Source organism: Ranitomeya imitator, chromosome 5 (genome assembly GCF_032444005.1).
Source record: "Ranitomeya imitator isolate aRanImi1 chromosome 5, aRanImi1.pri, whole genome shotgun sequence".
NCBI classification, from domain to species: Eukaryota; Metazoa; Chordata; class Amphibia; order Anura; family Dendrobatidae; genus Ranitomeya; species Ranitomeya imitator.
In genome coordinates, this window is record NC_091286.1 from 112,870,369 (window position 1) to 112,885,284 (window position 14,916).

General features: G+C 45.4%; 1 protein-coding gene across 1 annotated transcript in view; it reads left to right on the plus strand.

Annotated features, from left to right (window-relative positions):
* LOC138681518 (interferon-induced, double-stranded RNA-activated protein kinase-like) overlaps positions 1-14,916 on the plus strand; it is a 129,568-nt gene that overhangs the window by 92,394 nt on the left and 22,258 nt on the right. Inside the window, exons 13-15 of the mRNA XM_069769092.1 lie at positions 1,525-1,647; positions 2,213-2,335; positions 8,063-8,258. Coding sequence (XP_069625193.1) covers positions 1,525-1,647; positions 2,213-2,335; positions 8,063-8,258 — 442 coding nt within the window. The remainder of the gene's footprint in view (positions 1-1,524; positions 1,648-2,212; positions 2,336-8,062; positions 8,259-14,916) is intronic.

A 14,916-nucleotide genomic window follows, 5' to 3' on the forward strand; every position in this document is an offset into this window, starting at 1 on the left:
TTTTCACATCACCTACAGAAAATATTTTGGCTTTTGATAAATCTGATAGAACGTCTTCTATTATCGGCATTGGATAATTATTTATTTTCAGAGCAATGTTCAGACTTTGTCATTTCTTTATTAGTTAAAACATGCAGTACACTGAGATACAGTGAAGATATACACCAGATGCTAGTGGTCCAAATGACCAAATCTGATTTTATCCTATCCCTAGTATATCCCTTCTCCACAAACTACCATTTGGATGCCATATTACCATCGCATGGACACCAAATAACAACACTGTACAAAGATTAGATAAATGATTCACCGGTTCTTTCTGATTGCAGTTCTTCATGTCCTCTGTACTTCCATATCCAGCCCAGACCACTATTGAAACTTTTCCATCTCCATCTCGTTTCTGCATAACTCACAAAAATTGTATGCTCATCATTTTTGCCCATCTCTAAACAAGCTCTATAGTGCCCTGCACAGTACCGATTCCACCCCATATTGCCATTCTTCAGTTTTATGCTCCCAAAACTAACAGTTCGACCCTTCTAACTTCACAGTTATAGTGCCGATTTAGTGCCCTCATGTAGAACAGCCTCCATGTTCTTTTTGCAATGTTCTTCAAATATTATGCCCCTTTTGTGCCCCATACAGTAATAATGCCCCCTTTGCACGACTTACAATTATTATGCCCCCTTTGTGCCCATACAATCATGATACCCCCCTTTGTTCCCCATACAATCATTATGCCCCCATTGTGTCCCCAAAGGCATGTGACACAACAAAGTCACGTCATCCACTGGGAACAGCAGAATAGCATTGCTGGATCGGTGCCGCTGCAGGAGTATCCATTGCTCATATTTTAATTGGGGTCCTAAATTGGCTCAGCTGGGGTCCAGTAGTAAACAACCCCTTTAAATATGTATCAATTGAGCATAGACAGCGCTAAGCAGATTTTTCATGACTCATGCTATTTTGAGAAATCTGGTGCATCTTTAGAATGCCTAGTCTAAGTTTATAAGTTTCTATCAATCGGCTTATTTTGTGGCAGAAATTTGAGACAAACTTTTGGCATAAGATCGCCAATCATCTATGCTCACTTTGCTCTCACCTTTGGATCTCCTGAAAGGAATTCTACAGCATCACAGCTCAGTTGTTACTTCTGTATGAGACCACGTCTCTGGTGACTGTGACTGTATGGCATGTTCCATGGAGCGTGATTGGGGGGCTCGGTGTGGATGACGTAGGACACATCATCCACATGAAGCAGAGCAGGAGGACGGAGATTGCGACGAGAGGAGGCACCAGATCAAGACCAGTGATGACGATGAGACCGGACCACACTGTATGGAGGGGATAATAAAAGATCTTTTTTTGTGCTTTGCAGAGGGGGTTGTGGCCTTAGATGCAGCTTACTAGAATGCTACAAAAAGGTGTTAAAGATGGTGGCCATACTTTACATTGGGAAAACCAGGTGACACGTTTTAAGAATACTGGTCCATTGTAACCATTTGTCACTAATATTTTTTTTAGTGCCCTGGCAGCGTTTGACAGAATCACCAAGCTTGATAAAGGAGCATATGGTCAAGTGGTAAAAGCCAGAAAAAAAATTGATGACAGGTTTTATGCTGTAAAAAAAGTGCAAGTGAAGGACGAGTAAGTATCAAGCAAAATGATAAAAATAAAGCTGTAGTTTCATGTTAAAAAATATGAGTAGTCTAATAAGTAATACAAGAAAACCTTTCCTAAATTCAATCCCTCTAACCAGACCAAATCTCACTTCCATCATACTGGCCAACTTCTATAAGAAAACCACTCCTCTAGATAATTTTTTTTTTTTGTGTGTGTGTGTGTGTGTGTGGGGGGGGGGGGTCTCTCAAAGAGGATTCACTGTATGCCCAAATTGTAATAATTTCTTGGTAACATATTTACTGGTGATAGAAATATAAGGTGCTCATGCTCACAGGCGTCTCTGATTTAATGTGAGTACAGTATAAAGCTAAAATCAGAGGCTTGTTCACTCAGACGCCATATTATAGATGCATATCTGTAGTAGTACAGAGTGGTAGACTCTCCATGCGCTCTTGGAACGCTTCATCCTCATTTTAAATAAACTGAATTTTGTTATTTATTAAATGTCATTTACAATTCTTATATCTACAGGTCATACAGTAAAGACAGCATGGCTATTATAACACACAATTTATTTACTTTTGTATAGTAAAGTTCAGGAAGAAGTGAAAGCTTTAGCCCAACTTGAACATCAACACATTGTCCGTTACTATAATGCCTGGTTTGGGCAAGATGACTTCCCTGACTTCAGTGAGAGCAGTAGTGGTTCAAGGTAATTATTTCTTTAAGACTATGTGTGGGGTATTTTGTACTAGAAAGTCTATTTTTGCTCTAATTATAAATTATTCACTACTTTTGGGGCTTAAACCCAATAACCATTATTTAGTTAGATTAATGCCACACGGAATCTTGTTTGCGCAAACGAAACATCTGTAGGAATTCATTGAATTTAAAGAGGTTGTTCACATTTATAAAGGAACTGTCAGTTCTCCTGACATGTATGTCTTTACGTGTGTTCCCCTCAAAACAGCACTACAGGACTATCTTGCCTTAGACCAGGGGTGTCAAACTGCATTCCTCGAGGGCTGCAACCAGGTCATGTTTTCAGGATTTCCTTGTACTGCACAGGTGATAATTTAATCACCTACACACATAATGATTGCAGCACCTTGTGCAATGCTAAGGAAATCTTGAAAACACTCATGATTTGCGGCCCTCGAGGAATGCAGTTTGACACCCCTGCCTTAGACCTTTATACTCAGGGCCGTATTTGCCACTAGGCACGTGAGGGCACGTGCCTAGGGCGGGGACAATGCAGGGGGCGGCACCTGTGCAAGGTTTTTTTTTTTTTTTTTTAAAGCTGGGTCACCTCCCGAACGACCCCGCCCCCCCGCCCCAACTGGCCGCCCACCCGCCTCCCACCCGCCCTCCTTGAAGACAATACTCACCCTGCTGCTCCAGCGATGCCTGGTCTCGGCGTCTGGAGCTCGTCCTTAATGAGCGGTCACGTGGTACCGCTAATTAAGGTTATGAATATGCGCATATTCATGACCTTAATAAGCAGAGCGGTATCACCTGACCGCTCACGCAGGAAGAAGGTGCAGCGCGCCGGGAGTCGGGACAGCCAGAGGGACGTCGCGGCCGCACGGTGAGGAGCAGGTGAGTATGAGGGATGGGGTGGACAGGGGAGGGGGGAAGAAGGAGGACGGTAAGCCGCGCCATTCAAGATGGGGGGTGGAGGAATATGAGCCATGCATACAGGTGTGGGGGGTGGAGGAATATGAGCCATGCACACGGGGGGGGGGGGGGGGTGGAGGAATATGAGCCATGCACACGGGGGGGGGAGGGGGTGGAGGAATATGAGCCATGCATACAGGTGTGGGGGGTGGAGGAATATGAGCCATGCACACGGGGGGGTGGGGGGTGGAGGAATATGAGCCATGCATACAGGGAGGGGGTGGAATGTGAGCCATGCATACAGGGGGGGGTGGAATGTGAGCCATGCATACGGGGGGGAGTGGAATATGAGCCATGCATACGGGGGGGGGGGTGGAATATGAGCCATGCATACGGGGGGGGTGGAATATGAGCCATGCATACAGGGGGGGGTGGAATATGAGCCATGCATACAGGGGGGGGGGGTGGAATATGAGCCATGCATACAGGGGGGTGGAATATGAGCCATTCATACAGGGGGGTGGGGAATATGAGCCATGCATACAGGGGGGTGGGGAATATGAGCCATGCATACAAGAGGGGGGGTCATTATACAGTATGGAGAACTGTGTGTGGCCATAATACAGTATTGAGCATCATGTGTGGCCATTATACAGTATGGAGCATCATGTGGCCGCCAATATACAGTATGGAGCATCATGTGCGGTCATTATACAGTATGGAGCATCATGTGCTGCCAATATACAGTATGGAGCATCATGTGTGGCCATTATACAGTATGGAGCATCATGTGCTGCCAATATACAGTATGGAGCATCATGTGCGGTCATTATACAGTATTGAGCATCATGTGTGGCTATTATACAGTATGGCGCATCATGTGTGGCCATTATACAGTATGGAGCATCATGTGTGGCCATTATACAGTATGGAGCATCATGTGTGGCCATTATACAGTATGGAGCATCATGTGTGGCCATTATACAGTATTGATCATCATGTGTGGCCGTTATACAGGATGGAGCATTATGTGTGGCCGTTATACAGGATGGAGCATCATGTGTGGCCGTTATACAGGATGGAGCATCATGTGTGGCCGTTATACAGGATGGAGCATCATGTGTGGCCGTTATACAGGATGGAGCATCATGTGTGGCCAATGGCCATTATACAGTATTGAGCATCATGTGTGGCCATTATACAGTATGGAGCACTGTGTGGCCATATTTTTTTGTTTATAATTATTGTATATAAAACAGTGTGATCAGCAGTGCTAAATGGCTGTGGTTGGGACGTGGATATGGGTGTGACTAGTTGTGAAATGGGTGTGGTCAGAGGTGTGGCCTAAAATTTGCCGCGGCGCACGTAGTGCGCCGCAAACTTCATAACTCCTTCCCTTTTTCAAAAGTTGAGAGGTATGGTACCACATTTGCCAGATCATGGCAAGTGCCGCAAATCCCATAGGGAATGAATGAGGTTGAACGCAGTGTTGCCGTAAGTGATCCGGTACGCGGCAGATGCAGAAAAACTGCCGATCTGATGCAAAAGGCGACTGCAGATAGTGTCTTACTCACCAAAGTGGGAGGCAGCACTAAAAGTGCCTAGGGCAGCAGAAACTCTAAATACGGCCCTGTTTATACTCTGTTTTACTTCCAAGAAGTATATGAAGTAGCTGACTACTAGCTGTTTCCACCATGTCAATAGAGTAAGGCCCTTAAAGACTATGAGACATCCTATTGACAAATCTAATGGTATTGCCAAAGAGGAATAATATTAGAAAAGCGCAATGCATAATTTTAAGAAGGGGGCTCAATTATTGCTGCTGCATCATTAATACAAGTATTTAATAAAATACTCCCAAGTTATAATTCATACATGTTGAATAAGTCTTCAGTGCATAGGGCCTACCTTCCTAGATGGAGCATAACTGTAGAGGGAACAGTGCTTGGAGTAGTAGCTAGGCTTTTCTGGAAGGGACACCCAAAATATCCATTTATACAAATATGATGTGTGGCTAAGTACTGGAAGGAAGATATGTATAACTGCGGTTGTTAGCTTCAGTGATATGAACCTGTAAAAGCTCCAGCACACAGTGCTGAGAGGGGTTAATCGGCCATGTTTTGGGATAGGTTGATTGAACATCTGTAGAGCGGGTGGGAGGCTGTTCAACATATCTCTACCTGAGAGTGAAGTCCAGAGCATAAATAGACATCCTTCGGGCTCATTAGTTGTTGGGTGTGTCTGGAGTTGTGAACTCCAGAGCTGTGTGTGAAGATAAAGGAAAATGTGGACTTTTTTTTATCTATGTTTGTTTCCTGAGCGGGCAGATCCCCACAGAAACAAGGGTTGTGTCATTTGTTTGGTTTATTTTCCTTTAGGCCAGAAAGGCCATGTTTATGTTGCTAATCCTGCCCTGGTTTATGCTGTACCTACCGTATATACTCGAGTATAAGCCGAGATTTTCAGCCCAAATTTTTGGGCTGAAAGTGCCCCCCTCGGCTTATACTCGAGTCACGGTAGCGGTGGGGTCGGCGGGTGAGGGGGTGAGGGCGCTGAGGTATACTTACCTAGTCCCAGCGATCCTCGCGCTGTCCCTGCCGTCCCACGGGCTTCGGCGCTGCAGTTTCTTCCTCTCTTCAGCGGTCACGTGGGACCGCTCATTACAGAAATGAATAAGCGGCTCCACCTCCCATAGGGGCGGAGCCGCTTATTCATTTCTCTAATCAGCGGTGCCGGTGACCGCTGATAGAGAAAGAAGCTGCGGCACCGAAGACAGGAGGGGACAGCGCGAGGATCGCCAGGACTAGGTAAGTATAGCATATTTACCTGTCCTCGTTCCAGCCGCCGGGCGCCGATCCATCTTCCCGGCCGGCGCCTCCATCTTCCCGGCGTCTCTGCTCTCTGACTGTTCAGGCAGAGGGCGCGATGACGCATACAGTGTGCGCGGCGCCCTCTGCCTGATCAGTCAGAGCAGAGACGCCGGGAAGATGGAGGCGCCGGAACGAGACGCCGGGAGCTGCAATCAAGGGAGGTGAGTATGTGTTTTTTTTTCTTTATTGCGGCAGCGGCGGCACAAATTTATGTGGAACATCTATGGGGCACAGTGAACGGTGCAGAGCACCGTATATGGCACAGCACAGCTATGGGGCACAGTGAACGGTGCAGAGCACCGTATATGGCACAGCACAGCTATGGGGCACAGTGAACGGTGCAGAGCACTGTATATGGCACAGCACAGCTATGGGGCACAGTGAACGGTGCAGAGCACCGTATATGGCACAGCATAGCTATGGGGCACAGTGAACGGTGCAGAGCACCGTATATGGCACAGCACAGCTATGTATGGGGCACAGTGAACGGTGCAGAGCACCGTATATGGCACAGCACAGCTATGGGGCACAGTGAACGGTGCAGAGCACCGTATATGGCACAGCTATGGGGCACAGTGAACGGTGCAGAGCACCGTATATGGCACATCTATGGGGCACAATGAACGGTGCAGAGCACCGTATATGGGGCACAGCTATGGGGCACAATGAACGGTGCAGAGCACCGTATATGGCACAGCTAGGGGGCACAATGAACGGTGCAGAGCACTATATGGTTCACACCTATGGGGAAATATGAACGGTGTAGAGCACTATATGGCACAGCTATGGGGAAATAATGATCTATTTTTATTTTTGAAATTCACCGGTAAATGCTGCATTTCCACCCTAGGCTTATACTCGAGTCAATAAGTTTTCCCAGTTTTTTGTGGCAAAATTAGGGGGGTCGGCTTATACTCGGGTCGGCTTATACTCGAGTATATACGGTAAATAAAACAGTGGAAATTTTAAAGAGACAGCATTCCTGTGTCTACCTCTATGAGCAGCCATGTGAACCAATCTACAACAGAGGAAACCAATACTGTTGATCATGCTTAATAGTTGGAATGGGGTAAGGGGGGGGGAGGGGGGTGGGTGGATGCTGTTAAAAGATTTTGTATTAAGGCCAAAGAGCTACAAACTATACCTTTGATTTGTAGGAATCAAATGCAGGAGAGACATTTGGAAAGTTCAGCCATCTCCCAGATAGTTGGTGTGATTTCCCTGTCTTTGCTCAATGCCCATCGGGTCATGAGTTATAGCAGTGTTCCCCAAGTCCGGTCCTCAAGAGCCACCAACAGGTCATGCTTTCAGGATTTCCTTAGTATTTCACAGGCGATAATTCCATCACCCGTGCAATACTAAGGAAATCCTGAAAACATGACCTGTTGGTGGCTCTTGAGGACCGGAGTTGGGGAACACTGAGTTATAGCATAACTGAAGTTAAGGAGTATTTTCACCTCCAAATAAGCTATAAATGTATAGTACATGCGGCTCCCACCAATAGGACCCAGATTTTTCTAGAAAATAAGTCCCTGACATATGCTGCTGCAAGTGGAAAAATGGTTGAATTTCACATAAAAATTAATGGAATTCCCAAACATCTCCTCGCTGACAGCGGCAAGGCCTCATTCTTGAGTTAGATGCATATACTATACATTTATGACATATTCTATTCTCCACTTAAAGGGGTATTACCATTTCATACATGTATAGACATGCCATAACTGTATGAGATGGTCATACCCCATTAAGTAGAGAAAAAAAATTGCATTCAACTATCCACTTACCTTTGGAGAAATATAGCAGATATTCCAGTACAGCAAATTTCTAACGACTGGTAAGAATCATTTCCTTTCAACTGCAGCATTTATAACAATTGAAATATACCTTCATATCGAAAACAAAAGTCCTAAATTCATCTGCACAAATCTTTTGTCTTTGGTGTGTTGCAGAGACTGCAGTAGAAAAGAATGGCTTTGCCTTTATATTCAAATGGAACTGTGTGAAAATGGGAGCTTAAAAAGCTGGATCAAGAAGAGGAACAACCAAAATAAAGTTAACAAAACAGAGAGCTTAGATATCTTCCATCAGATCATCGAAGGAGTAAGATACATTCATCTCCAAAAACTTATCCACAGAGACTTGAAGGTGAATATGGTATATACAACAAATATTATTGATGCTTGGAAAGTTAAAATGTGCGTTTTCATATTTATTTTGGTAATTGCTGTAAAAAGTTTATTTTCGTTTAGAATATTTTATATTAAAACATTTACAATTTTTCATTGTGGGCAACAAACTTGTGTAGCCTGCTTCTGTAGTCATACTCTTCTTTCTATAACCTATGTAGTACAGCGGTGTCCTCACTGTGCAGTGATGAGGCAGTGACCCGGGAGAGTTCAAAATAAACGTAGGGTTAATATCCAAAAACTTACAAACAAAACAAACGGTAGCCTCCGGATCGCAGCCGGGAAACAAGACAGTCCGTAAATGCATCCGGTTGCTGACGGCGACTGCACCACAGTATTAGGTTGCCTGGTGCCAGGAGTTCACTCTGCTTAGCTCTATGTTCCGTCACACAGGCTGAGCTTTTGCATTGCTGTCCGCTCTGCTCCTTGCAAACTCCACACTGACACACCCAACCCTCTACTGCAGGAGTTTTTACAAAGAACATGTGGCCGTAGGTCACATGGAAAACCCGGGCCGGGGGAGGAAACGGACAGCCATGCTACCTTCCTGTAGTCTGTTTCAAAAATAAAAGCCCATGGCAGGTTTTTCTAATCTGCCTTGGACAAATAGCTTGTCTAAGACCAACACTTTTATTCTGCATTGCAATCACAGCTACGCCTGTTACTGCAGTGCACTCCCGCGGCCTCAATATACTTCTTTGCGCATCCTGGGGGACACATAGCGACCCTCGCATATGACCCCAGTCACTGCCTGACACCTACTTTTAGCAAACTACAAAAAAAGTTATTTAATTGGTAAAATTCCAAAGTGATTGTAATAAGCAACTTTGCAACTTAGTTGCTATTAAAAATCCTTTCTATTCTCAAGAAAATTTATTGTTGACTGCTTGTTGTCTAGGTTACTGGCCACCACTGCAGTCAGTCAGAGGTGGCCGATCTCCTAGGCAAGGTCCTGCCAGCTTTAGTGTCCCTGAGCTTCACAGATGCTGCAGAGGCCTAGCTGCATTGGACAGTTCATAATTCAGACCAGTGGAACAATCATGACGTGACATGAACTGTCAATCAATGAGGGGCACACCTCCCCCAGGAAGCAGGAAGTTCGGAGGCAGGGGAGTGGTCTACTCCTGAACTTTAAGATGAGACAAACTCTTTACAGGGGATATTCCATGATTAGAAAAACATGACTGGTTCCTTTTGAAAGAGTGCACCAACCAAAGTTGCCAAAACAACATCGCTCCCTATATACCGTTCGAGCCCCCACATAACCTCCTAAGTACAGTATGAGTCCCAATATAGCCTCCTATGTACAGTATAAGTCCCAATATAGCCTCCTACACTCCCTGACAGAAGTTATGTCGCTTATCCATGTTATGTAAATAAAAGCTTATAACCTGATGTTAAATTCATCCATTGGTTGTATAAATTATTCTTTTGAAAGCTGAAACCCTTCAAAATGTGGTTTAGGTTAAGAAAATAAATTGGCATCAATGCAGAAATATTGATCAGTTAATGGACAAAGAATGGTCAGATTTTGGCAAAAGTTTTGTCACCTGGTCATGTAATGTACTCAATCCTTGTTTACATCCTCACCTGTGCTCAGTAAATGATCGGTTAATTAGTGTGTGTGTATAAAAATAAACCCAGCACCCCAGACCTTCACTTGAGCTGCAACTTGAGCTCTGACAACATGCCAAAAATCCACCCTGCGACAAAAGCCTGGATTATCAAGAGGCTGAAGACCAGATCCACTGCAGAGGTGGCTGGCACCTTTAATGTCTCTCAGCGTCAAGTACAAAGAATTAAAAAAAGATTTGAAGAGAATCGAGATGTGTTTGACAAGCCCAGGACCGTCAGACCCCGCAAGACAACTGCTCAGGAGGAACGTTTGTTGGTTAGAAAATCCAAAGCAAGCCCCTCTTCCACTGCAGCAGAGCACCAACAGGCCTGGTCACCTCAAGTCCCTGTGTCAACTAGAACAGTTTGTAGGATTCTGTCTCAAAATGGCCTCCATGGTCGAATAAAAATTACCGTGTGGCATTTGCAAAGTCCCACAGCCTGCTAAACAGATGGATGTTGGAAAAGTGGCAGAAGGTGGATATCTCTGATGAATCTTCAGTAGAATTATACCACAGCCGCTGCAAATACTGCAGGAGACCTACTGGAGCCCGTATGGATCCAAAATACACCCAGAAAAGTTAAATTTGGTGGTGGAAAGATGGTCTGGGGTTACATTCAGTATGGGGGTGTGCGAACATTTGCAAGGTGGAAGGCAATATCAATAGCCTAAAATATCAAGAAGTATTAGATACCTCTTCTATTCCAAATCATAAAAGGGGTCAAATTCTGCAGCAGGATGGTGCCCCATCTCATACATCCATCTCTACAACAAAGTTCCTTGTTATGTTTGCTAATGACAGGTGTTATGAAGGCAATCCAGAAACACAGTGTGCTTAGCGATCAGAGCGCACACAGTGATCTGACAAATACCCAAAAATACAAGAACGAGCTCTGAGACGTGGAAACTCTGTAGACTGCACACCTGATCCTATCCTAAACACAACTAAAAGCGGCTGTGGATTGCGCCTAACAACTACCTAGGCAACTCGGCACAGCCTAAGAAACTAGCTAGCCTGAAGATAGAAAAATAGGCCTGACTTGCCCCAGAGAAATTCCCCAAAGGAAAAGGCAGCCCCCCACATATAATGACTGTGAGTAAGATGAAAAGACAAAACGTAGGAATGAAATAGATTCAGCAAAGTGGGGCCCAATATTCTAGGACAGAGCGAGGACAGTAAAGCGAACTTTGCAGTCTACAAAAAACCCTAAAGCAAAACCACGCAAAGGGGGCAAAAAAAACCCACCGTGCCGAACTAACGGCACGGCGGTACACCCTTTGCGTCTCAGAGCTTCCAGCAAAACAAAAGACAAGCTGGACAGAAAAAAAGCAACAGAAAAGCAAAAAGCACATAGCTATACAGAGCAGCAGGTCACAGGAACAATCAGGAGAAGCTCAGATCCAACACTGAAACATTGACAAGGAGCAAGGATAGCAGCATCAGGCGGAGTTAAGTAATGAAGCAGTTAACGAGCTCACCAGAACACCTGAGGGAGGAAGCTCAGAGGCTGCAGTACCACTTGTGACCACAGGAGTGAATTCAGCCACAGAATTCACAACAGTACCCCCCTCTTGAGGAGGGGTCACCGAACCCTCACCAGAGCCCCCAGGCCGACCAGGATGAGCCACATGAAAGGCACGAACAAGATCGGAAGCATGAACATCAGAGGCAAAAACCCAGGAATTATCTTCCTGAGCATAACCCTTCCATTTAACCAGATACTGGAGTTTCCGTCTAGAAACACGAGAATCCAAAATCTTCTCCACAATATACTCCAATTCCCCCTCCACCAAAACCGGGGCAGGAGGCTCAACAGATGGAACCATAGGTGCCACGTATCTCCGCAACAACGACCTATGGAATACATTATGTATGGAAAAGGAGTCTGGGAGGGTCAAACGAAAAGACACAGGATTGAGAACCTCAGAAATCCTATACGGACCAATAAAACGAGGTTTAAATTTAGGAGAGGAAACCTTCATAGGAATATGACGAGAAGATAACCAAACCAGATCCCCAACACAAAGTCGGGGACCCACACGGCGTCTGCGATTAGCGAAAAGTTGAGCTTTCTCCTGGGACAAGATCAAATTGTCCACTACCTGAGTCCAGATCTGCTGCAACCTATCCACCACAGAATCCACACCAGGACAGTCTGAAGACTCAACCTGTCCTGAAGAGAAACGAGGATGGAACCCAGAATTGCAAAAAAATGGAGAAACCAAGGTAGCCGAGCTGGCCCGATTATTAAGGGCGAACTCAGCCAACGGCAAAAAGGACACCCAATCATCCTGGTCTGCAGAAACAAAACATCTCAGATATGTTTCCAAGGTCTGATTGGTTCGTTCGGTCTGGCCATTAGTCTGAGGATGGAAAGCCGAGGAAAAGGATAGGTCAATGCCCATCCTACCACAAAAGGCTCGCCAAAACCTTGAAACAAACTGGGAACCTCTGTCAGAAACAATATTCTCAGGAATGCCATGCAACCGAACCACATGCTGAAAGAACAAAGGTACCAAATCAGAGGAGGAAGGCAATTTAGCCAAGGGCACCAGATGGACCATTTTAGAAAAGCGATCACAGACCACCCAAATGACTGACATCTTTTGAGAAACGGGAAGGTCAGAAATGAAATCCATCGAAATATGTGTCCAAGGCCTCTTTGGGACCGGCAAGGGCAAAAGCAACCCACTGGCACGAGAACAGCAGGGCTTAGCCCTAGCACAAATCCCACAGGACTGCACAAAAGTACGTACATCCCGTGACAGAGATGGCCACCAGAAGGATCTAGCCACTAACTCTCTGGTACCAAAGATTCCAGGATGACCAGCCAACACCGAACAATGAAGTTCAGAGATAAGTTTATTAGTCCACCTATCAGGGACGAACAGTTTCTCTGCTGGACAACGATCAGGTTTATTCGCCTGAAATTTTTGCAGCACCCGCCGCAAATCAGGGGAGATGGCAGACACAATGACTCCTTCCTTGAGGATACTCGCTGGCTCAGATAAACCCGGAGAGTCGGGCACAAAACTCCTAGACAGAGCATCCGCCTTCACATTTTTAGAGCCCGGAAGGTACGAAATCACAAAGTCGAAGCGGGCAAAAAACAACGACCAACGGGCCTGTCTAGGATTCAAGCGCTTGGCAGACTCGAGATAAGTCAAGTTCTTATGATCAGTCAATACCACCACGCGATGCTTAGCTCCTTCAAGCCAATGACGCCACTCCTCGAATGCCCACTTCATGGCCAGCAACTCTCGATTGCCCACATCATAATTACGCTCAGCGGGCGAAAACTTCCTGGAAAAGAAAGCACATGGTTTCATCACTGAGCAATCAGAACCTCTCTGTGACAAAACCGCCCCTGCTCCAATCTCAGAAGCATCAACCTCGACCTGGAACGGAAGAGAAACATCTGGCTGACACAACACAGGGGCAGAACAAAAACGACGCTTCAACTCCTGAAAAGCTTCCACAGCAGCAGAAGACCAATTAACCAAATCAGCACCCTTCTTGGTCAAATCGGTCAATGGTTTGGCAATGTTAGAAAAATTACAGATGAAGCGACGATAAAAATTAGCAAAGCCCAGGAACTTTTGCAGACTTTTCAGAGATGTCGGCTGAATCCAATCCTGGATGGCTTGGACCTTAACTGGATCCATCTCGATAGTAGAAGGGGTAAAGATGAACCCCAAAAATGAAACTTTCTGCACACCGAAGAGACACTTTGATCCCTTCACAAACAAAGAGTTATCACGCAGGACCTGAAAAACCATTCTGACCTGCTTCACATGAGACTCCCAATCATCTGAGAAGATCAAAATGTCATCCAAGTAAACAATCAGGAATTTATCCAGATACTCACGGAAGATGTCATGCATAAAAGACTGAAACACAGATGGAGCATTGGCAAGTCCGAACGGCATCACTAGATACTCAAAATGACCCTCGGGCGTATTGAATGCAGTTTTCCATTCATCTCCTTGCCTGATTCTCACCAGATTATACGCACCACGAAGATCTATCTTGGTGAACCAACTAGCCCCCTTAATCCGAGCAAACAAGTCAGATAACAATGGCAAGGGATACTGAAATTTAACAGTGATCTTATTAAGAAGGCGGTAATCAATACACGGTCTCAGCGAACCATCCTTCTTGGCTACAAAGAAGAACCCTGCTCCCAGTGGTGATGACGATGGGCGAATATGTCCCTTCTCCAGGGATTCGTTCACATAACTGCGCATAGCGGCGTGTTCGGGCACGGATAAATTAAATAATCGACCTTTAGGGAATTTACTACCAGGAATCAAATTGATAGCACAATCACAATCCCTATGCGGAGGTAGAGCATCGGACTTGGGCTCTTCAAATACATCCTGATAATCAGACAAGAACTCTGGGACCTCAGAAGGGGTGGATGACGAAATCGACAAAAATGGAACATCACCATGTACCCCCTGACAACCCCAGCTGGATACCGACATGGAATTCCAATCCAATACTGGATTATGGGTTTGTAGCCATGGCAACCCCAACACGACCACATCATGCAGATTATGCAACACCAGAAAGCGAATAACTTCCTGATGTGCAGGAGCCATGCACATGGTCAGCTGGGCCCAGTATTGAGGTTTATTCTTGGCCAAAGGTGTAGCATCAATTCCTCTCAATGGAATAGGACACCGCAAAGGCTCCAAGAAAAACCCACAACGTTTAGCATAATCCAAATCCATCAGATTCAGGGCAGCGCCTGAATCCACAAACGCCATGACAGAAAACGACGACAAAGAGCATATCAAGGTAATGGACAGAAGGAATTTGGACTGTACAGTACCAATGACGGCAGACCTAGCGGACCGCTTAGTGCGCTTAGGACAATCAGAAATAGCATGAGTGGAATCACCACAGTAGAAACACAGACCATTCAGACGTCTGTATTCCTGCCGTTCAACTCTAGTCATAGTCCTATCGCACTGCATAGGCTCAGGTTTAACCTCA